This window comes from Camarhynchus parvulus, chromosome 12, assembly GCF_901933205.1.
Source record: "Camarhynchus parvulus chromosome 12, STF_HiC, whole genome shotgun sequence".
NCBI lineage: Eukaryota > Metazoa > Chordata > Aves > Passeriformes > Thraupidae > Camarhynchus > Camarhynchus parvulus.
In genome coordinates, this window is record NC_044582.1 from 19,974,550 (window position 1) to 19,999,270 (window position 24,721).

General features: G+C 44.7%; 1 protein-coding gene across 6 annotated transcripts in view; it reads right to left on the bottom strand.

Annotated features, from left to right (window-relative positions):
• Positions 1 to 495: 495 nt before the first annotated feature.
• Positions 496 to 24,721, bottom strand: part of TMCC1 (transmembrane and coiled-coil domain family 1) — a 76,225-nt gene continuing 51,999 nt past the window's right edge. For 4 of the 6 annotated variants that reach the window (XM_030956462.1, XM_030956463.1, XM_030956460.1 and 1 more), the window contains 3 exons: positions 13,534 to 14,468; positions 6,969 to 7,104; positions 496 to 4,637 (listed from right to left, as the gene is read on the bottom strand). In XM_030956462.1, coding sequence (XP_030812322.1) covers positions 4,323 to 4,637; positions 6,969 to 7,104; positions 13,534 to 14,468 — 1,386 coding nt within the window. In that variant the 3' untranslated portion in view covers positions 496 to 4,322. Of the gene's footprint in view, positions 4,638 to 6,968; positions 7,105 to 13,533; positions 14,469 to 23,903; positions 24,381 to 24,721 lie in introns of those variants that run through there. The other 2 variants (XM_030956461.1, XM_030956466.1) reach the window with 2 other exon arrangements.

Genomic DNA, 24,721 nt, shown 5'->3' on the forward strand with positions numbered 1-24,721 from the left:
GCATGTCACACAGAGTGGGCCCTTAAGGACAAAGTCCACAGAAGCAAGGGCTGTTCTCATCTGGGACAGGGCAGGCCACAGACCAGTGGTGGAAAAATACAGGACCAACTTCTGGTCCTTCCAAGACAGACACTTTGTGGGTAAGTCTGACTGAATTGACCTGCAAACTGAGTCACAGTGTGGCCGCAGGGACCCTGCCAGAGGCTGTCCGAGGCACAAGGGGGCTGGAAAGGATCAACGAGGACGAATGCAATGCTGCTGCTCCTTTCCTCCACCTGCAAAGAGCAGACACTGACACCAGCTTATTTTCGTTGTGCCCTAGTGGTGTGTGGCTAGCTGAGTGTAGATAAAGTCTGACAATCAGAGCTATGGAAAACTTGCCGACATTTTGAGCTCTCAGGGCTCAGCGGTTTTGACACACCCCTCTTCTTCTCCATGACAGCACCTCCCTTCCCGTGCCCTCGCCCCTCTGGAAAGATCCAAACTAGACCGGTGTTAATAGCTGAGGTCTTTATTTAAAGTTTTTTATATACAGTAAAATTGCCACAGATAAATCTGCGACAATCAGACAAGACATATGTAAATCTCTCTCAACAATTAGCAGCTTAAGATCTATAAACTACAGTGTTACGTTCACAAGTGTCATTTCTGTACTTTTCAACCCGTGCAAGTGAGTTTTTCTGTTTATTTTTTTACACTTTTAAAACACACTTACAGCTAAGTCAATTGCCTACAACTATACCGCCTGGCATACACAACACAGACACACAGGGTAACTCTTTAGCCACTTCCAGAATTCATTTAAAAACTGGCAAAACTACTCAATCTTGAACCATTTGTAGCTTGGCTTGTTATAATGCCTTTTTTTTAATTTTAAAAATGCGTATTTTCAAAGCTGACAGTGCTTTCCTGTAACACGCACATAAGTCAGCAGTTCATCTGATCCCACCTAAGCACACATGGGATTGGAATAAACCAACAGAGTAACTGCTGGGAGCATGCTGAATACCCTTGAAATAAACTAATGAGGCTGAGAGAAAAAAGAACTTTATAAAAGTTTTAAAAGTATTTTTTTTTGCATCCAGATTTTCTTTCTTCTTTATATTGAAGGAAATAGGGGAAACAGATGAACTTCACTTGGACCCTCAAATGTTAATGAGGAGGTGCTGCTCCTGGAACTTACACAGTCCATTATGTTTTTCCCTTTTTATGTGCCAAGGCAGTATGTGCTAAACACATCTAAGCAATTTCTGAATCACTTCAGCTCCGAATATGAAATGATTTGGGAAACATTCTGCAACTCAGAGATGGTCACTAAAAAGTTTTTCTCTACAAAGGAGGCTATTAAAGGTACTCACGCACGCACTCACATCCACAGCAGAAACTGTTCTCTACGCGTCACCCAGAAACACTCCATCAGGAAAGCAAACACAACCATGTACAAGGAAAGGGAGCTTTAAAGCTAGAATCACATTTCCAACAACATCATCAGTAAGCTATCAGAAATCATCACAGACTTTCAAATTGAAGAGGGAGGAAAACCCCCAAATGTTCTGCTAGTGCAAAAGGCAAAACACATGGCAGTTGTGTTAGGATATGAGAAGTGGATGCAGCATCATACATGACGTTACTGCAGACAACTTTCTGGAATGGAAGAAACTGTTGAGAGAGAAAAAGACAGACACTTTGTCCAGACCCATATGTATATGGCCTTCACCAAAGAGTTCTGAGATGTCAGTTTCTATTAAGCCTGCACCTTCTGGCAAGCTAGCAAATGATATTTACTGAATATGACAGAGTTGAGAAAAGAAATGAAATTAGGATATAAAGAAGAGAGACAACACTTCCTTAAATACTAAAGACACTGAGTGTCCAGAGCCACTGGCTTTTAACTCCTTCCTGATTTGACCACATGAAAACCTATCTTAAGCAATTGTAGTGTGAACAAGACTGAGAAAAAGAGGTACAAAGGCCAGGTTTCAGGAAAAAAAAGGCAACAAAGTATTTCAGTTATGTGCCAAATCAGTTCTTACTGTTATTCACACATTTGTTTCTGACAAAACCTGCAAAATGGCAAGATGATAGTTAGCCAAGAAATGTGAGTCACTAGAGAAGAGCCTCACCGGAGCCAGGAGCAAGGGAGGGAATGACCACACACCTCTGCTCTGGCTGTGGCACTGCAGAAAGCACAAGCAGTTTTGGCTTGAGTCAGCTGTAAATGTCAATCTTTGTTTTAATTAGGACAGGAGCAGATTAGTGCACATGGTGACAGAGAGGTGTACTGGGATCCCTGGGGGAAGGGCACCTGAGTTTCCTGTGACTACAGATAAAAAGAACCCTTGGAGGAACAAAGATGGTTGGACAGTGGAGGGCTTGCCTTTGCTGGCAATCAGAAAACACTCAAGGTATTAACCTTGTTTGAGGGAATTTCTCAGAACCCAGAATCTGTATCATAGCACAATGCCTATCTATGTGTGTGTGTATGTATGTTGTACATGTCTCATATATGCCCATGTATGTTTTCAACTGGTTTAGGTCACTTGGGCAGCATTTGATTCCTAGAGGGAAGTTGATCCTGGAATGAAAGAAAACAGTAAGACCTAACTAAACACCATAAATGGTTTTGACAAAATCCTGGAGGGGTTTTTTTAGATTTCATGAAGACAAAAGATGAATCTTGGCACTGTTATGGTGAAAGGGACAGCAGTTAAAAATCAGCACAGAATGAACACAGACTCCTTGGACTTGAGGGCTGCCTACCTGTACCAACAGGTCACCAGTAATGGCACATTGTGAAGACTTGGGGCTGCATTTGAAGCTGGCATTTCCTTTCGAGATTTGCACAGGCGTCTGCACCAAGTGCTGTCCCCTGTGGCTGAAAAAGAGGATGGCACACCACAGATACAGACACACAAATAATCTTACCAGAACCTGACAGGAGGAAAACTTTGGTTTCACTTTTCAGGGTTTTTTTTTTTTTTTTTAATTAGAATTATTTTTGAGATAACCATTCTGTTAAGTGAACTGTTGAGTCAGTATTTCTTTCCTCGAAAGACCCTGTCTTTTCCCTAGGAAGAGATGAACAGAAATTCCTTGCTCTTATCCTGAGGCCAGGAATGAGAGATGACATGCAAACAAAAAATACAAACATAGCATCCTTCACATGTGGAAAAAGGAAAAAAAGCCCTGCATGACAAAAAGGTGTGGAGAAAACAGATGTTTTCCATGATGCTGCATCTTTAAGCTCAGAAGGACAGACAAATGGCATATGGACAGTGCTGCATTTGACAGCCTGACACTAGAAACTACTCTCTGCCCTTCTCAGAACTGCTTCAGGACAAGACAGCTCACAATTATTCACGCATTTCTTCATTTAAAAACATCACTTCTTTATTTGAAAGAAAAAAAGTAATGACCCTCCCAACCCCTTCAAAAAAAAACCCCAATAATAATAATAATAATTATAATAAAAAATCCTATTAGAAACAATAAGGAAGCACTGAGAGTTTGAGTATTACACTCTTCAAGTATGCTGTTCGGATTTTTTTTAAATCTGTGAATATATATATATATTAAAAAAAAACCTTAAAAGTGCGACCAAGGGCTTCTGCTTAAAGAGTATATGTATTTCAAGGACTACTTCAAAATACTGTAGCACAACTGTGCAGTTACTGTATATGGCATGAGGCTTCCACTCCATATACTCAGCCAAGTTAGCCAGCCTTACAGAAAGTTACTGAAGTCAGGTTAACACAAACGGCGAACCCAGATGCTGAGCTGGGAGAGGGATCCACACGTTGTTGTTTTTCTCTTGTTAAGGAAAGAAACCACTCAATGCATACACTCGGACATGGAATGTGAGCAGACTTCACAGTAAAAGTTTAGTGTTACAGGTTTGCTGTGGTACCATCATTCAAGGCTGTGCACTAGATCGAGCTTTGCTCATCTTAAGCTAACCACGTTCTCTTCTTCCTGACAGGTTTAGTACAGTAGTTCAAGCCACAATTTAAACTGCCCATTGGTATGCTCCAAATTTCTGTATTTTATTCATTTCTTTTGTACACTTTAAAGAATCTTAAGATTTGCATCCAAAGAGAACCATGCTACATAAAAATTATCCAGGATTCTCGTCAAAAGAGTTCTTGAGTAAAATCTAAAAAATACTATTGCAATGCATCTTGCAGAGAAAAAACGTTATTCTAAATGTAAACAAATTCACTCGGACACTTTAAAACTTCAGCAGAGTAGTCGCTGACTAATCTTTGCCACACTTGCTCACCAAGAGCGCCAGGAGCGAGCGGCGCAGCCCATTCCTGCCACCATCATCTGGGGGGAGACAAGAATCGTTCCAAGTAGCCGGTGATGGCATCCCAGTGCTTCCACAAAAAGGCAATGAAAACCACTATAAATAAAGTGCTGAACGTCCTATTGCGAGTCTTCATCAGGGGCACAACGCAGTTGGCCACAGTGGAGACAAAGACAAGGAGAACAGCCATGACAGCCAGCAAGATGTTGATGAACTTCCCCAGTAGGTTCCTGGCTGTGGCATTCTCCAGCCCCTCCAACTGCACCACTTGCTGCTGCTGCTGCTGCAGCTCCATCTTGGAGATGCGCGTCTGGCATGCTTCCAGTGCCTCCTGTGGGCAAGAGCACATACTGGGTTACTCAAATTCACATCTCTTACCTCACCTACCAGGCCAAGTCAGGAGCATCCCCTCACCTCACACTGCTCATGCACTGAGCTCCTGCCCTGCAGCGGGAGCAGAGGAAGCAGTGCCATTTCCCATATCCGAGGTGAGAAGCCCCTTGCTGACTGGGCACTGCAGCCTGCAATACACCATGGCGCCTCATCCACACCCAGAAAGCTTGACGTGGAGATGCTAGGCTGGGAACCCCCACAGCTTCTGCCAGAAGGGGGCTACCCAGCCACCTGGTCACTTCAGCTTTTTCAGCAAGAGGCCACTTAGAGGACAGAAGTGCTGTGCCTAGCCATAAATCTTCATCTTCTTCTGGGATGTGCATTCCCAGAACCTCAACTTCCATCACCTTCCTTGGAGTCACTTGTGCTTATCTGACCCCTTTGCAGAAAACTAGGCAACCTTGCAGAAAACTACATCAACAAAAATAACTACCAAAGGCTCAGTTGTGTTCTGCTTGCTTAATGAGCTGTGAGCTCAGAGAAAGGTCTGAGGGGCACTAGGGCTGGGACTGCACAGCTGCCATTGCAGGAAGGGTATCTTCTCCAGACTGCAGCAAGCTGTGGCACTGGCATAGCTCCATCTGACTGTGAGAGCTGGGGAAAGACATCTAGAAGGGTAAGAAGCATGAGATTTATGGAACTGCCTACAGGGAGAGGCAAAATGAAAGGAGGTGGAAGGAGAAGACTACCCTGCACAAATCCACCTCTTTAAAGCCCCACTGACTCAAGTGGGATTTGTCAGACCTTTTCACCAGGCTGAACCCCAGCTGGACCAACCCAACCTGCACTAAAACACTGGTGATATGCAATGCAGGGAGCTAGGGAGAAGGAGAGAGGTTTCCAGGCAATTAACACCAAGAGAGACTTCTGCTCTTGAAAATACCAAGTTACAATATTTCCACCAATCTTCCCTCAAGAGTCACCTTTTCCAGACACATAGGCCAACTGCAAATATGACATACAAGTCTGCAGCAGTCCTTCCCAGACTGATCACCATAAAAGGAACCAGGACTGTTCCTCTGCAACAGTAGCCCATGCTCTTAAATAGTTTTTTATACAACAAAACACTTCCCTCTTCCCCAGCAGTGCTGAGAAATAGGCTGTCCCAACTTTTAAGATTACACTAAAAGTACTGAATCATACAATGAAGATTAAAAAAAAACTGTTGAGAAATCTCACTTCAATTCCATCTTCCAGTTATCTGAATTTAGAGAGGAGAACAAAACCCGACTGTTGTAACACTCTCCCAAGGGAGAGCCTCCTGTTTACACTGCCAGGGGCCATTGTACCACTGTCCACAGACACTGATTAAATTTAACTTAAAGGTCATTGTCACCTGTTACATTTCTCACTGCATCATGTCTGTGGGGGTCAATGAAACATGAATGCCTCTCCTTGGTTAAGACCCCTGAAAGCACAGGGCAGAATTGCTCAGCTGTCCCAAACAGCAGTGACCAGGAAGAATGTTTGACAATCAGTTACAGCTGGTGTATGAACAGCATAGCCTGCTTGGTCTTCAGAGGAAATCACCTGGCTGAAGTACCACAGCAGGAAGAAGGGAGAACTCTTAACCTACAACTCTCTGCTCACACTACAAATATTTCCCATGAGCAATCAGAACTGAGATATCTGTTAAAACTACCACAGGAAGTACTTAAAATAGTTAAGAGACTTGTTTCTGAATAGGCCTTTCTCTGTAAGGGTCAGCAGCTGCTTTGCTTTGTAGAAGGGCCTCCAACTTCAAGATCTCTGTTTCACAACCTTTTTTACATACTAAAAAAATTTTTCTTTTAGAAACACCTCCTTATTTCTTCAAAGCCAACAGAAAGAGTTGTTTCCTGACTCAATGCAGTGCACACACAAAGCCATTTTTCCTTAGATGTATGTGACCATTGCTATAAAATCAGTGACACAACCACACCCCAGGGCCGTGTACTGGGAACATGACTGTAAAAAAGTGTTTGGGTCACGGCCCATTGAATGTCTAATACAAAAACCTGCACAAAAAGTGGGCTCTGGCTCCTGCTCTGCTCCAGCTGAGCAGCAGGTTCCCTTTGTGTGGGACACAGCCCTGCTTTACAGAGGACATTACCTGGAGAGATACCCAGAGGTCAGAGATGGAAAAAGGACCTTTTGGAATGCAGCAGTTTAGCAATAAAGCTACAAGGACTAAAATCAAATATTGAAGTGCAGGCATACTTCAAAAGTGAATGAGTTCCTGAAAGAGCAGGCACAGGGCAGGACTTGGGTCGTTGCTTCTATCACCCACCTGGATGTCCCGGGCTCGCTCGTAAGACTGATAGGCAATCTTTTCCTCCATGCTGGCCAGCTCCTGTTTTAAATTGAGAATCTCGTTCTGGTGGAGCTCAGTCAGGTCATTTAACTGCTCTTCAAGTCTTTCACATCTAGAAATGACAACACATGGTACAATGGCTTTAATGAGAAGAGGATGGCAAAATGATACCAGTGACAAACAAGCAATGAACACCATGGCTTGTGTACTGAAACCAGCATGGCTGCCTCAGTCAGCACACAGCACACTCTAGCACTAATGCCCTCTTGCTGGGAATTACTTCTTTCTACCAGGTAAACTCTGTGATACTGTTCCTAACCTGGAGAAAACACACAATTGCATGGTAACTGTTAAGTGATGCAAGAAATCGAGGACAGAATAAGAATAGAATGAGGTATTCACCAAACTTCTGTGTAAACCAAACAGTTCCCTTCTATAACACCATAAACTCCTAAGCATTTTTATCTACACTTGGAACAGTAATGGGCATAAAAATTACACGGAAATGACATGTGACTGATGCCTCAGAGAACATGGTGTTACTGTCTGATCTCTGCATGAGGTCACATGGATCTTTGATTTGCTTTTCCTTTATCTCCCATGAATGATGCAACTTAACAAACAAATACCATCACATTCTTTGTAAGAAGGACACATGAATCACTAACCTGCAGGCTTATTTTTCAGTTTGCTCCTGGTGAATGGACCAGGAGCAGTCCTGAGGAAGAGGGTTGCTTAAACAAACTGAGTTATAACAACTCGGAGAGATATAGTTTTGATTCTCCCTAAGAGAGTTATAAATTAACTGAAATGGTAGCTCTGATGGTAAAAAAGGTATGGGCACAGCTGTGGTGGCCACTGGGCCTTTTCCACTGTCTACTCATGGTAGCAGATGGAAAAAGCTTACCACACAGTCCTTATCATCTGAATCTTGATGCTAATAACCAAGACATTTCTAAGGATATAACCACAGAGATAATTCCTTGTTTAAATTTTGGTTTTATTTTGACTCCACTGAATTTAATTCAAAAACCCCCCCCACAAGATGAATAAGAAATATTTATCTAGAATGAAGAATTTAATTACAAGTTCTGAAACTAAGACACAAATCCTGCTTCTCGTTTTCTTCAAGACTTTTTTTTTGTGTTTTAGAATCTATAGTCAAAAGCTAGCCTTTAAAAACAGTCTTAGTGTTTTGTTTTCAATAGACAAGTACGAAAATATTTTTTTGTTTATGTTCCTAATGCAATATTACTTCAAACTAAGAAGGAGTCAGACACAGCATGACAATTTGCAGCAGTAAAATGCATGTGGTCAGCCTGCAGTGAAACCAAGACAACTGCCAGCTGACATGGCTGAGCCCAGAAAGGTGCCAAAAGAGCTCTGCAATTGTGCCAGGATACACCAGAGAACTGGTTTCCCAGGACTGACACGGGAATGGCCATATGAAGACTGGCTAACAAAGGAGCCCAGATAATTAATATTGCCCTTTGTTCCCACACGACTTAAAACTGACAACAAAACTTGCCAACAACCAAAAAATCACAACTAAACCCACTCCAAGCCCCAAAGGCAGCATCAATTACTTGAAATATATTCAGTTTGTTACTATATTACAAAATTTAGCTGTGTGTTTATTACACAAAAAGAAACTTAAGCATTTCTGAAAATAGCATGATTGTATTTTTTAACCTCCTCTCACATAAAAACACCTTTCATAAAGCAGCTGTTGCCAAGCAGCTTAAATCCTGTTCTCTAACAGGAAACAATTGTATTTTAATAACTTCAAAACTACCTCAATCTACAGGAAACATAAGGAAACCCTGCTAATCTGTATAGTTAAGAGTTTAAACAGAACATGATTAGCAGAAGGGTTGGCTCCAATCTTCCTGCCCTGAAGACTTCAGAACAACCAGATCATTCCCAATCCACACTTCACTCCCTGCTCAACACCAGAACTGCTGCAGTTTGCATCCAAGAATCGCCTGCACTTCCAGAACTCACTGTGTCAGGCAACTGCTAGAACTGGGTTATTTTAAAAAAACCACATCCCTGCCCTCACTAACCTACCCTGACTTATTTTTTAAATGACACATCCTCCATTCAGCTTCTTTTCACTTCTTGTCCCAATATCTACAATTTAGAAAATAATTTTTTCCAGCTGCTTTCTACTGGTGTTCAAATTTAAAAAGCACTTATGGGGCCCAGAACCAGGGTTTCCCTATTGAAACCTGATTTGCATTTAAGTGAGAGTATTACACAAATAAAAGGGATAGGCTACCTGTCAAGAGGGTTAAGATGAAATACATGCCTCTAATTCATCAGTGCCAGGGTCTACTGAACAAACTAAACTTGTCTGTGAATATAGCAGTGCCCTGAATATCAAATCCTACTTCACTTCATGTATGGAAAATGCCTCAAGAAGAACTATTTTGTTACTATTTAAAATGTGAAATTTATCGTTAAAAGAACAAGGTCCAGCCCAGAAACATCTCTGTGCAGCAGACCAATGCTGCCTGTCACAAGTATCACAGAGATCATCAGAGCTGTTTCTACGGACACAGTAAATAGCTGGGGTGCTTGTCTCAAGTGTGGGATATGGGAACACTTGATTTCAAATAGCCGTGTTGTATTTCCACATTTTCTGAGGCTCGCTGCATGGGAATTGCGAAAGTGGTCTGAAAAAGGCTCAGAAACACAATTATGACCATCTCATTTTTTAAAAAAAGCTTTAAGGCATTTTAAAGTAATAGTTGCAAAATGCACAGCTAGCACAGCACATGGAAGTGAGGGATGTGATAAAAAAAGGCATTTGATCTGCACTGAGTGCTATGGTGAGTAAAGAAACTCTGATCAAAGTAATGCTACAAAGACGTCTGCAGACTGTGAATGAAGTTTAGTACCTGTCTTCAGATGTCTCTCAAGATGGACCTTTTCCTTTTTATAGCTATGCCATACAAACCTTCATGTAATCTTTATTTGTCACTAAATACATCTTTATGCTACTGACCACAGTGCTTCCAATAGTGGAGTAAACAGGTAAAACCAGAAATTATTTCTAGTATGCTCCAAGTCTTTGATCTAGCAGGACAGATGAAGGACAGAGCTTGCTCCCAACAGGGAGCACAAGCTGCTCATGACACCTGCACATATCCCTGTACTTCCAGCTCCGAGCCTCCCTGCAAGGAGAACAGACAGCTTTGCAGGGATGTTTTGGTGCTGTCCTGGCTGGGTGAGCACCAACACGCTGCCTCCACTGCCTGGCCGCACTCCAGAACAGCCTTGCCAACCCTCCCAGACCTCAGAGGTTTAGCTCCTTTGATCTATTTTGAAACACATCATGAGGACAGACTGAAGTGTGACAATTAGACTACATTAGAACCCAGACAAATGGAAGCACCAGTGACTAGCCTTTAGGCTGAAGGTTTTCTTCTGACAGGAGCATGGGAGACCTAAATGCCCTTTCCAAGGCTGTCAGGCTTGGGAAGAAACCCAAAACCTTAGACTGGCCACACTCCAAATATGTGAGCTTATGGTTTTGCCATGTATAAACAGGTTCCTGAAGGGACAAGCAAGATGAAAATACTCAGCAGGAACTTTATTTCAGTCTTGATAGCACAGAAAGTCCCTGCTCGTACCAGTAAACAACTGCCACCTTCCAATAATGAGATTAGCAACAAGCCATTTAAGCGCCTGCTCCGGGTGCAGAAGAAAACAATGATGGCCAAGTACCGTCAGACTCTTCCTTCCTCAGAGGCTCAGCCCCAGCGGAGCAGAGCAGTGCTCAAGGGCCAGCACGTGCTGGGCAGCACAGCCCACCCTGGCCTTGCCATGGTGCTGCCAGGCCTGCACCAGGGCGGGAGAACTGGAGCAACTGGACAGGTGAGTCCCTGCCTCAGAGACTAGGGTTAGCAAACCGGCAGCCACATGGATGGTAGACAAGATTTGGAAGCAGGGAGAGGGGAGGGAGGAGATGAAGGAGGTCATGGAAAACCTGTGAGGCAAGCCATGGCTGATAAACAGAAACTGCACAAACAAAAACGGGAAAAAAGATCGGAACCTACAAAACAGCAGACAATTTAAGAAAGAGGAAATGGATTAAGACCAGGTGAGAAAATGCCATAGCATGTTCTTTGTTCCAGCTTCCAGGTACAATGCAAACACTCAGTGTCACCTGACAAGAAAAAGACTTCTCCAAAAACTTTTTTTTAAGCTCCAACTCAACTCTGTGTTTGTTTTTGAAAGCTTCCCATAAACAGCAGAGTTCGGAGATATTTACAGCTTTTAAAGCCAATTATGATTAATCTGAATCCTCAGCCTGCCAGCATTAAATCACAACTACTTTTCCCTTCTTTTAGCTTTTTTCTGAAGAGAGCTGAGGAGCAAGAGAGGTTCCAGTTGGTGGAACAGGCACCACCCCTCCCTGCCAAGGCAGCGGCACCCTCTGCCCTTGGACACATTACATCACCATCCACTTCTAAGGTGATGTTGGCTTTTATCATTGTGATAGTTCAAAATACAGAAGCTATAAAAACAAGAATCTACATTTGTACAGTCCTGTAGTCATCTAACCGTGATTAACCCATGAGCTCTTGCTGATCATGCAGTTACCCACACAGACAAGGGCACGGAGTGTGGTTTAACTGGTCCTCTTTAAAGGTCACACCTTTAATTAATTTGCATCAACATTCCAAATGACAGGTCTAAATTACTGTCTTAAGCTTTTATAAGCCAAATGCAGATTGCCCCTGCTTTTCACTCCAGGCTGCCTTGGTTAGTGCTTGGGGTCTGGGCTGACCTCAGAGGAGTGCTCCGCAAAGATTAATGGCACATAACAGATATGACTTCATGGTGAGCTAGTATGGGACCTATGTGAACCTTGCTCAGAGATGCTGGGCAGTAAGCAGCCCGCTTAGCTGACAGCGCACATCAGTCCCCAAGGTCTGCTATTGTACTTTCAGGCCACTCCTTCAGCTATGCTGTGCTTGCATTAGCGTTCCACCATGAATGGCTGCTGCTGTGTGTGTGAAACAACAACCTACACAGCAACAGACAACAGCACCTCTCTCCTGTCTGAGGAGCAGAAGATCCAGCTCTGCATTGCTTTGGGATGACTTGATGACACTGAGGCACAAGGAACCAAAGCTGCTGTGCTGTTTGCCGGTTTCAGTCAAACTGCTGATTATTACAAAGCAGAATTAGAAAGTAGTGTTGGTCTGGCTTTGTTTGCCCAAGCTCTGCAAAGCACACCGAGAGCCTGCTGTCTCTACCAGACCCTAGCAGGTTAGCCTTTTCCAGAGTTTTTCTAACGCTTTGGCATAAGCATGTCGAAAGAGCTGTAGGGCAACTCTATGTTACACTGCACAAACCAGTGCAGCAAGTGGCACAGGGCACTTCAGCAAGCCCGTACACACCCCCAGCAGCTCTGCTGTGCCTTTCAGGTTGTGTTCCACATCCTGGCAAAGCAATGAAGGCCATAAAGAACCTCATGACAACAGCGTACTGTCCTTCATCAGAAGGAGGGCTTGCGCTTTGCATTTGTTATTTAAATTTTAAGAATCCTGTCCGGGATGCCTGCAGAAGGGCAACTAGTAACTCTTCCCTTCAGAGCCGGGAGTCAAGCCCTTGCTCCCAGCATGCGCGTGGGGGGACATCAGGTGTTCCGCAGGACAGCACAGGGCAGTCTGCAGAGAGCCTCTCCTACCCAGCAAGGAAAGGGAAGTATTCCCTCAGCACCTCTCCATGGGCAGCTTTCCTCAGCAGGGAGGTGGGGGCAGCCGGTCAGGCTGCCTTACTGAAGGCCACTGTCACCTCTCCCCTGTGACTTCATCAGGAATCAGCAGTACTGCAGCAACTGCTCCACCTTTCCATTTTCTTCCAGTGAGGGGAAGACTGATGGAAACATAGGTCACCTGCTTCCAATGCCGTATAATCTCCACAACAAGAGCACTGTCAGTATCTGACATCTAATTCAACTTCATTTCCCTGAGTGCCTCCACTGTGGACTGAGCAAAGAAGGGAAGGGATATCTTAGTTTTGGCACATGGGCAAGATCGTGTATTTTTAGAGAACTTGAAGAAAGCTGGAATGTTTCTTTCTCTGGTAGATATGGATCTGAGTGTTGGAGAAGGCAGGGTCAAGTCATGTCTGCATTAGTTCCCTGCATTAGTTCATTTGCTTTGATCCAAATATTTTCAGGATTTTTTGCAGGGCAAAGCACTGTCTGATAACAGTAATTGCATCAATGTACTCCTGGCTTTGGGACACCTTATTAGACCTCTTCAGCTTCACTTTTCATCTTGAAAACATTTTGAAATAACCTTTTTCCTTACAATCTCTTTCTTGTATAGAGAGGGAGGTAAGCAGCAAGATAGAAATATTTATAAAAGGCAGAACTGGGAGGGAATAGTCCTGAGAAGACCTCAGAACTATCCACCTGAATCAGGCTGCTGGGAACAGCCTGCTGAGCACTACCATCCACAACTCTGGTGGCTTTACAATCACAGCATTGGAATGTCAAACGAAGTACCACAGCACATACCTGTACCGCTCCTCCTGCAGGGTCTGCATTATCAACGTGTAATCCCTCTGGTAGCGAACCTTAAGGTCCTCAAATGATTCTTCCAGTCTTGCCTGTGTCTCTCGAATTTCTTGTATCTCATGCAGTATTGCATCAAACCCTGAGCTCTGCATATCCAGAGTATTTGTTTTGGAGCTGGAAGCTCCCACAGGGCCCCCTGTTGTACTGTTGGCTCCCACTGAGCCTGATGTGGCACTGGAACAATCCTCTTCACTGCCATATTTTGGGCTTGACTGAAAGTTCTGAATAACACCTAGAGCCTTGCCACCTGTCCCATCTTCCTGGCCTTCTTCTAAGGAGTCTTTCAGATTAGCAATATTGTCTGCACTCCCAAACTTGTTCCTTATGAGGGAGGCAATCTCCCGGGGTTTGGAAACCACAGCTCCTGCTGCTGAATGTGTGGCCTGGGAGAAACTGGAAAGTCCGCCTTTTACACTGTCAACCACTCCCTCACTGAAGCCAGTGACTTTTGCTCCAACATCTTTCAAACCCTGATGCATATCTCTGAAGACATCCTTTGGCTGCCGAGGGATCCCATTCTGTTCAATCTCTCGCAGCTTTCGATGGTAATGTTCCAATTTCTTCTGCAGCTGCAAGATGGTCTGGGCTGACTTTTGATTTTTCTTCTCGAACACTTGCTTAATGCGGGCACTCTGCTGCTTGTCTGCATTGTTGGCCAATTTCAGGTACTCTGCCACGTTGTCGTCACGGGCTGTTTGCTCAATTTTGATCTGCTCTGTCAGCTTCAGTATCTTCTGCTGCAGGTGTGTGATGGCCACTTTTGTCCGCTGCGGATCTGGGGTCCCATCAACAGAGTCTGCATTGATGCTGCCATCAGTGCTGGAGGCCACGGCACTGGAGGTCTGCGCCAAGCTGCTGACTTCCAATCGCTCAATCTAAGCACAGAGAGAGAGAAACATGAGTGCTAATCAGCAGCTTCACCAACAGAAAAGCTTTCCTTCTTTATGCCAACCAATTCTGAAAAATTGTACCTTTTTCAGCTGGCCAGGGGACAGTATCAATCAGGAGAGCTTCATATATTTTACAGAGATCCAGCAAAAGTTTAAAAAAAGCAAAACCTCTCATACTTGACTCCACTTAATCACCTCAAACAATTGAAAACTCAAGCACAAATGTGCAACAGGGCACCCCAGTTTGGCAGACCAAGCACTCCATGATATCAGTACAAGGGCAGGGGCTCAACTAGCTAGAGAGTGAAGAGACCAAGAAGGTAATTGAGAGCAGAAGTCACACGGTTTAACTGTACAGTACAGCACACCCGAGTCATTCCTAGTGCTTCACCTGTCTGAACAGCAGCAACAGTGAAACCTACCACCGATCTACGACGGTCAGAAAAATGGAGCCTGAGAGGCACCCGAATGCACGGCTTGCCGCGACAAACCCTGCGAGCAGGTGTCTCCGAGTGGGAGGGAAAAAGTGAGTTTCAAAAGACAAACCCCACGTATGGAGAAAAAAATAAAAATAAAAAAGGTTATAGGCTGTTTCAGCGCAATCAAGCCCGCCAAGTACCCGCGAAGGACCGGGCAGGTGCGGCCGCACCGGCGGCTCCTGACCCGGACATTCCTCCCTGGAGCCGACCATGCCCCCATCCCGGCCCGCCCCGGGTGGCGGCCACGGTGGGTCCTCCGGCGGAGGAACGCCCGCCCCGCGGGGCCCCCGCCGTACCTTGTCCCGGCGGGGCAGCAGCGCCCGCTCCCCGTGCATGGCTCCCGCCGGCCGCCCGCCGCCCGTGCATGGCTGCGCGCCCGCCGCGGCGCGGCCCCGCCCGGCCCCGCCCGCCCTCTCGCGGCAGGGAGGCCTCGCCGGGCCGGGGAGCCCGGAGCCGCAGCCCCCCGCGTCCCGCAGGGAATCTCCATCCCTGAGTTTTAAAACGAACGCGTCGTTTGGATCCCGCGGCCCCTGTCCCGGTGAGGAGCTGGTGAGCAGCCGCGATTGCTGCCCGCACGCTCCGCTCCCGCGGCTCGGCGGGGACCAGCCGGCAGCGCCTCGGGTCCACTGGAACAGCTGCCAGCCGACCCACCGCTACTGCTCAGTCGCAGAACCACGTCCGTGATTGGGAATATGCGCTTTACAAAACAAAAATGCTGTTACACTTAACTGTAACTTCTCTCACGGTTCATCATTCCGTATTTAATGCAAAAAACCCCGCAGACTGCAACACTGCCTGGCGCCGGCCGTTACCCGGGCTCCCATAATCCTAAGGTTCTCTGTTGCCCCATCAAGAGGAAAACCAGACACCTGGGGAAGCAATTGGTTCATTTTCTAGAGGAGCTTAGCTGCTGGAAACCATAGAATATAATTTCTTGGTCTGTTGTGACTCCTGAAATATCAACTGCTTTCTTAAGAAGGTTGAGCTGTAGAAACCCTGGAGCTCTTGAGAGATCAATGGAAAATTGGTGCTAAGAATTAATATTAATCAGTGGGACCAACACTATGCATGATATCAGTACTGCACAGTGAACATGCTGTCTCTGAGATGTAGGGACATGCATTTGCAAGTAATACACATTTGTAAAGATACCTCTTCTTGGAATTTGTAATTTCATTAAGATTTTTCCAGGGCTGTCAGTGATCAGACTTCTCCCTATGGCCTAGACAAACACAAAGATCTTGCCTGTGCAGAACATGCCTGGCCTGGGAGCATCACCCAGCACCCATGGCACAGCTGGTCTGTGCCTCACCCAGAGAGCAGCTCTGCCAAACAGCCGCCACCCCAAGAGCAGCACAGAGCATCTGTGCAGCACACCAAGACAATCATATTATTGTTAACTGCCTATGAACTAAGGGCTTCTCAATCCATTCTTAACAATCTCTACCTCCTCCAGACCAAGGACATTTTAGTATTTAATGGCAGACAATGAAAACCAAAAAGATCCACAGTTTTGATGCAAAACTTCCACAATTTAATTTAATATACCTTTTTTTTTCTTTTCATAATTGATTTTTTTCTGGGCAGTAATAAGGGTGAGTGAGCATGGGACTGACCTGGTGTCTCAGAACCAAACAACTGCTCATCACCAGTTTTTCTGCAGCCCAGAGGCTCTGAGCTGAAATCTGCACAGATCAGTGTCATAGAACTGCTGGGGCTTCAACACTACTTTGCAGTAAAGAGTTTCTATCAGCTTAATTTACTCCAGGTTTGGTATAATTAGTGTGTGTGTATGGATAATTGCCATAAATTACACCAATAGTACATTCTTCCTCTCATGACACAAGTTTTGTGAGAGAAAAATCTGGTAGAAACTTTCTCTTGCCCCCCCTTTTAAAGTCAGTTGACTTCAGCAAATCTGCCCAGGTTGTCTCCTTACAACCTGGTAGAAAATGAACTAGAACAGCAGTAATAGAATAAACCAAATTGGGATAATTGCTTTATAATTACCAGCCGTGTGGATATTATTTGGAAATAACAAAAAGGGTTCTTTGCAATTCAAGAGGAAAAGGCTGAATAAGTGCAGTTCTGGAACAGAACTGAGATAATTTCAATACTTTGTCCATATTGACAAGGCTTTGTAAAGGGAAGACTTAACACAAACTGGGTCCCTGGGAAATGCTGATGACATATTATTTAATTTGAGATGATGGTCAATCTGTCCTGAAAAGATGTTGGTAAATTAAATACTATAATGATCAATGTTTGTATAAAAATGGGAGTTAGAATTCAATAGTCAATCTCTTTTGCAATACAATTTTTCCATTATATTTGACAGTCCAGTTAAGGGGAGCTGTGTGCCCTCCCACCAGGAGGTACACTGACACTGCTTTGGAATTATGCCACAAAGCAGGTGAAATCATGTGAGGGCCTGCTTTCTCTCTCTCAAGATCTTACCAAATTCTCAACTGTTAATGCTCTCAGGCTTTCCCTCCTGTACAAGCTTTCCAATGTCTCTATTCTGCAGCACAAACCCAGAAAGCACCTCATGATTCTGCCTTTTGGTGCTGTGGAAGATTAAATACAGCAGTTCCTTTTAAAGGTATTTCACCCTCCTAAAACTCCTCCAGTAAAAGCATATACCAGTCATTCACCAAGAAGATGGATTGTTGCTTTTAAACACTCAGGGCAGCTGGCCTAAGCAAACAGCAGCTTTCAGAGCAAGCCTGCTGCAAGGGGGGCAACTCCTGCTTCCTCCTCCCTCCCCTTGTGAAGCCTGGAGCTTCACAAGTGTGACTGAAAATTGTCATGCTACTTAAAATAAACACATGGAGGGCAAAGTGAGACAGGGGAGCTCAGAGTGAGACTGCACAGCCCTGGAAAGAAGCTAACAGGACCTGAGGTGCCTGGGTTAATCACCTTCCCAGTGACTGCACACCTGACTGGTAGCTAAAACTAACCATGAAAACATTCAGAACTTGTTTGGCTTTCTTTTCCCACTGTGCTGAAGGGAATACAGTCATACAGACAGAAAATCTATGAGACTCATAGAAAGTCATAGGTTTTAGACTTCCTGTTTGGAAACACCACTCAACAGCATCATTAGTGCATGACAGGTGCAGGGATGGGCAGAGAGACTTGGCCAACCCTTCCACACTAGGTGGACAGATGGTCTCCAGCCTCAGGCAGGCACAGGAGCAGAGACTCAAAATCTCTGATGACAGTTACAAGGGAGTTGGTTTGTTAGTAAGCAAGATCTCTAATCAACGCCTCAGAGCAAATAAAAATCACAGGGGAGAAAAACCCCCACCATTCTTTGTGCTTGACCACATCTGCAGAGTAAAAGCCCCCCAGGCCCCATTTCATTGGATCTGCATTACCTAAGTGCACATTTGAATAAACACACACAGAATCCCCAGCAGGTACAATGAAGAGATACTTAAACATCACAAATTACTATGAGGTACCCTTAATACATTAGATTAAGTGCCATCAACAGTCACAAGTCACCTCCCTGCATGCCACCTGCAGCACATGATTCTTCAAACACATGGGTTAACAGGGCACCAGCCCCACTGTCTCATGAGCAGTCAGTGTCCTGTTCCTCTGGATCCAACACAGTCATTGTATATGGCACAACTTACCACACGTCTCAAAGGAAACAAAAAGGTGTCACAAACTCCCCTGCCTCACCCACTTGGGTGATGCAATAAGCTCTTTATGACCTACACCTGATCTAGAATTAAGAATCTGTTTTTCTAATGCTTTGCTTTTTAAAGGTTGTTACTGAATCACGGATCAGTTGGGGTTGGAAGGGACCTCTGGAGTTTATCTGGTCCAACCTCCTCCTCAGGCAGGGCCACCAAGAGCCAGTAGTTGCCCAGGACCATGTCCAGAAAGCTTTTGAGTATCTCCCCGATACTACTTCCACATCCTGCATTTGTGGACCTGTCTGTAACAGAAAGTTGGATCTGTCTGTCTGTTGCACACTGCCACACATCTGATACCAGCAACTCTATGGGTCACTATTTACTTCTAGTTGCATATTTCTGTGATTCCAAATTCTGCGCAACAGCATATGTAAGGGAGAATATTTCTGTTCCTTCATCTCTTGGGTAAATACAGACAGAAGATCTAAATACTGCTGCACTGAACCATCCCTAGAAACAACTGCTCACTCACATGTGGATTCATTTACAAATTCACCTTCCACCTTCCCTCAGCAAGTGCTCAGGGTGCATATATGCTCCCGCTCTACAAAACAGCTGCCTTGGATTTACTGTCAAGAAAAAGAAAAAGGAAAAGCAAAAAACATGTCCAGTGCGATTCCTTGTGACACACTGCAGATATTCTGAAAAACTGTATTGACTGATTGAATCTTCAGAAGCTGCAGCAGCTTTGCTTTTTAACAGGCTCCAGCTACTCACCCACAAAAACCTATGGTCATCTTTGACAGCAACTGTACTGAGGTGTCTCTAGCATGCTCCGAAATTCAAATCCAAATTAAACCTGGCTAAGGAAAGCACACAAACAGATGGACAGCTCAAGGAAGTCTCGCTGTGTGGTTTTCACAGCACAGGTCATTGTTTAGATTATAAAATGGGGATTTCTGAAAGTTATACAGCCTTTGCCTATGAGCAATTAACCCTCAAAATGATGGGAAGATCACCATGGTTATGGGCTAAAAAAAAACCCCAAAAACAGTGAGAAAACAAAAAATGAAAAATTACTCTGAAAAATAGTCAATAAAAAAATTCCAGTACAATGCCTTTGCCTGCCTCAGACAACAGCTTGAGCATGAAACCAACACTGTGACACCAAGAGGAAATGGCTTTACACCTTACTCACAATAGTTAAAACAGTCACGAGTGATGATTGCTGCAACAGGAATGCGCTAATGGTACATCTGCCAACACAGAGCCCCACAGGCCTGCTTTGGAGAGAGGGGAGAGAGCAGGTCCCTGCCCCGGACAGAAGGGCTGTGGGCAACCACAAAGGGGAAACATTTTACATATGCTGCATATGCTGCATGCAACTGGGCATTCCCTTTCTTTAGGGGTGTCCATGGCAAGCAGCTCCCTGCCTAACCCTGTACTGGCACAGCCTGGGGACGGACAGGACAGCAGCTCCCTCTAGAGCCAATCTGTGAGTTCACTGGGAACCAAGTGATAAGGTGCTTGGGGATGTTCTTACTACTTTCCCAAATGTGGTTCACCATCAGGCCCAAGACAGCAGAAACACCACTGGAGAAAAAGGTGACCTGGGACTGCTTCACTTGGCACTGGTGCCAAGAGCAGCATCCCTCAAGCAATGGCCTGAGGCACATTAACAAACCCTCACTTGGGATTTGGTAAAGCCAGCTGCAGGGCAACTTGCCCATGGCCTTGTACCTAATTCAGTATGAAATGGAGATGTGACTTCATGTGTCACATCAAGTGCCAAAAATAGTTTAGCTGTAAAGCAGCCAGCTGTCTTTTCCTCGGAGTTGTCAGCAGCAGACCCATATTCAGCTGCAGCCCTACCTGGTGTTGGGAGCAATGATGAAAGATGCTGCTGCCACACGGCATCATACTCGCTGTACCAGAGGCAGCTTCTGTCACAACCAACACTACTTGTTCCACAGGGGAGCTCCAGCGAAGCCTTGTCAGTGAAGGCAATTGCTGGTCACAGATGCTTCCCCCACAGCACCTTGCTGTCAGCACAGGGGGTTCAGGGGGCTCCACATGTTCCCCCAGCTTGACTCTCCCTGCCCAGGGCCCCCTGCCTCTCGAGAAGCAAATGTTTTGCTTACTAACTGGTTAAGAGGTAGCTGAAGCTACAAAGCTGACCTCCATCTTTCCCAACTGCCCTTCAGGCACATGCATCCCTGACGCCTACCAGCCCAGTATGGTATGGGCTGAGGCAAGGAACACTGCACAAGCTGTTCCTTCAAGCAAGACTGGAACATGTGGGACCAGGCACCAGCTTGGCCTACAAGTACTTATTGACATCCCAGAGACAGAAGGGATTGACACGATGCAGTGTAAAGTCTCCCTTAAGAGGTTGTCTACAGCCCCTTTAATTCCTTTTAAATAACATTGCTGCCAAAGACATCATCTTCTTGACCTCAAATTTCTGAAATCCTAAGAAAAAGATATTTTTGAGCAAAAAAAGTAAGGCTTGATGGCCCAATTCAGTAATGGTTTCCTAAAGCTAGACTAGTCAAGCAGAAAATCATCAGTGTTGACTGAATAAACAAGGCAACATTGAGGGTGAGGGAAGTTCAAGGGAACGGATACAACAATCTGGTTGGAAAAATAGGAAAGAACTGAATTATACACGAGAACTTGTAGGAGGTGATAAGGGATGACACAGCAAAAATATGGCCAAAATAACAACCACGGTTGTTTATTTTAGCAGCTTCTGATTTCTAGTGGGAGTGCCAATCAGGCTAGAAGTTACAAAAATAAGGATAGGAAATGAGGTAAAGCTGAGCAAAAGTTAAGTACAGGAACCAGCAGAAGAGGGTGGATTAAGAAACAAGTTTATACAAGCTTTTATAAGAAAGTGACTATGTAAAATGATGTGTGGTTTTTTTTGTTTGGTTCTGATTTTTTTAAAATCTCATCCTATTTTCCCCAGTGTTTGAGTCACATCTCATTACCTGAGAGACAAAATTTTTGTTAATACTTCCCAGACTTTTATGCTTCAAGCTGCTATCTGATGAACAGAGATTATTATTGCATGTTATATATTAATTTGTAAAGAACACAGCTTAATTTTATGGTTGCAAGTTAACTTTGACTTGCAAAGCATTGGAGCAAACTGGGTCTGAAGTCTGGAAGAACAAATGCCTCTGCATGATCCTTCTGCACAGAACAGCTGTGTGCAAGAGCAAAGATTCTCCCTTTTTCAGGGGATGTGTCTCTCCTGAGGTTTAACATGCACATCCCCTCCAAGTGTTTAATCTGAAGGGCTCCAGCAACTATACTTCTACACTTCCTTCATTTCTTTATTTTTAACTGTAGTATTTTCTGCAGGTACAACACATAGTGTGATCATAACCAAAACTCCTCCCTGAAGTTTATCCAATCAACAGTTCATACAATATTAAGTAATTCAAAGCAACAAGATTCATGCTTCCTGTGAATATACTGCTTTGCCATTGCCACAGAGCATTTCTTGACATATTTCCTTATTTAAAGCCTTTGTAGTACAACATACACATAGTACCAGATAAGATCACACTTGTCACAAACGTGCAGTACAGTTGCTTCAGACTCCTGCTTCATTCAAAAGCAGCTTGTTTACTCCAAGTGCTGCAGGTGTTCCTGCATTAGCACCAACTAAATCTCTAAGATTGCTCCAAGTGGCAAACACAGCTTGTAAAGGACAAGACTCTGTGAGCAAGGGCAGTCCCTTCAGCCCATGAACATGCCCTCCTCAGGGCTGCTGACGTGTGGCACAGATGCCTTCGGAAACGTGGAAGAGAACAGCAAGCAATGAGACATCAGAGAGGAAGACGCATTCAAGGGATGACGAGCACCTGTCAGGGTCAGGCAACAGGGCACTTGTCCAGAAATCCACAGGGAACACTGAATTAGGTAAATACTGAAATCACTATGCTGCTTTCAGTATTCCTGCAAAAGCTAAGAATCCTCATTGAGAACTCCATTTAGAGATAGCCCTCAGTGCAGCATCTCCTCAACACACGGTAAAAAGCTGTTCAGACTACCCTGACCTGGCCTAGAGAGCACAGAACGTGGTATCCTGTGCTCACTATTCCTCTCTTCAGCTCTCAAGAGGTGATGCAGCAGCCTCAAGTTAGGCGTGACAAGATGAAAAGCACGCATATCATTCAACCTATGATGTGGAAAATCTGTAACCCCCTGGGCTTTCCTGCTGCCCGGTACCACCGCAGTCTCTACCTCTGCAACTCAACAACAGGCATTTTTCCTGAGAGCCACCTGTGTGTCACTTTTATTATGAAGAATAATGAATGCAGTGAGACCAAGTACACATATAGAAAGTATTATTTTCTTTTGGGAAAATCAAAGTTAATGAAATAAATATATTAGACATATGTGTTTCAAACATAACAGGAATACTATTCAACCTTTCAACCATGTCTTCTGCAGACTGTAACAGACCCCAGGTAAACCACCAGCTACGGCAAAAGCCAGTTTGGATCCCAGGTTTCTTTTTTCCTCAAACACTGGACCACAGAGCATGGGAGAGCTAACTGCAACAATTCAAAGAGAAATAGCTTCTATTTTGTGTTGCAGATCAGAGCATCAAAGACCTTACTGTCTCTCTTTGGTATTTAATAAATGGGGGAGGAGGGGAAGATACAGTTTACTGTTAATGCAGACTGAAAAAGGGCAATGCTGAGCTACACAGCTCAATGAAACAGAAGAAAAATACTTAATCATTTCTGAAGGTCACTGGGTCTGTGGGAGGCAGCACACTTACTCTTTTTTTATCTGGAAAAGAATATGGTTCTGCAATTTGTTTATTACTTCCTGAAAATACATTTTGCACAGCTAAAAACAGCAAAACAAGAGGTCACATTAAAAAAGCTACCAATGCAAATACTTCTTTCTGACACTGGGCTGCATCTGCATCTTCTGCATCTGCATCTCCCATCTCTTTCATCACTCACTGTATCATACAAACTAAACCCCCAAACAACAAAAACAGAAAATCCCAAAAAGCAGTACCACATTTGATCTTGTTTATGGATTGCAACACTCACTCAAACAGAAGCCTTTTTGCACTTCCCAGCTTCAAAAGCAAAGAAAAACTATATTAAAAAAAAACCCACTGAAATTCAACAGCAGTGCCCAGAGGAAAAATGGAGTGCTTCCAAGGCTGATGCACAAAATGAGGTCAAGTTCTACTGGAGACTTAAATAAAACAGCCAAACATGACAGCTACAACTGTCCCCCTACAACCTCCTCACCTTTGTGGGCTCGCAGAAGTCCCTTTCACAGCACACGCAGGTACAGCAGCACCACATAAACATCACCGTGCAGCCATGGGCAGCCGCGGCGCTGGGCACTGCCCGGGCAGTGCTGCGGCCATCGGCCGGACCGAACGCTGGCTGCGCCGCCCGAGCGCCGCTGCCGGACGAGCATGGCTGAGTGCTGGGCCAGGCTGAGCGCTGCTCCTCGGTGGGGAGCTCTGCTCCAGGCTGGGAGCAGGACCAGGACACGGGATTTAAAGCTACAGGCCTTCCCAGGCACTGTGCAATGCCTGACACTATTTTTAAAACTATACTTTGAGCCAGAGAAATAGTTCAGGATAACAGACAGCCAAATCAAGAGCAGATCAATAGAGTCTAAGTGACACAGTTGCTCCTCAGCAACACAACATAACAGACCTGGGAGGAAAGGCCAAGCAGAATTGACACTGGAGATTCAAAAATGCACAGCAGAACATAAATCCACCTATAAACTATAAGCTCTAATTATAGCAGTGCTGAAACGCTATTTAATATTCACTAAACAAAATTTTCCGAATATTAGCGTAATCTCCTGGAAGGCTGAAGCTCTGATTTTGTCACAGAAGGACTCTAGTACACAACAGCACCAGCACAGCACTGTTACCACAGCCAACCCTGGGGCATGAAGAAACCTCAGCACCTCTTATCCCCTACCCTCAATTTCTTTGTCAAAGAAAATGTGCTTTACTATCATATTTCGAAGAGGTAAAGCAAAGGCTCATCACCCTGTTTGACAGCTCTGACTCACAGCACCTTATGCCACCCAGCCCCACTCC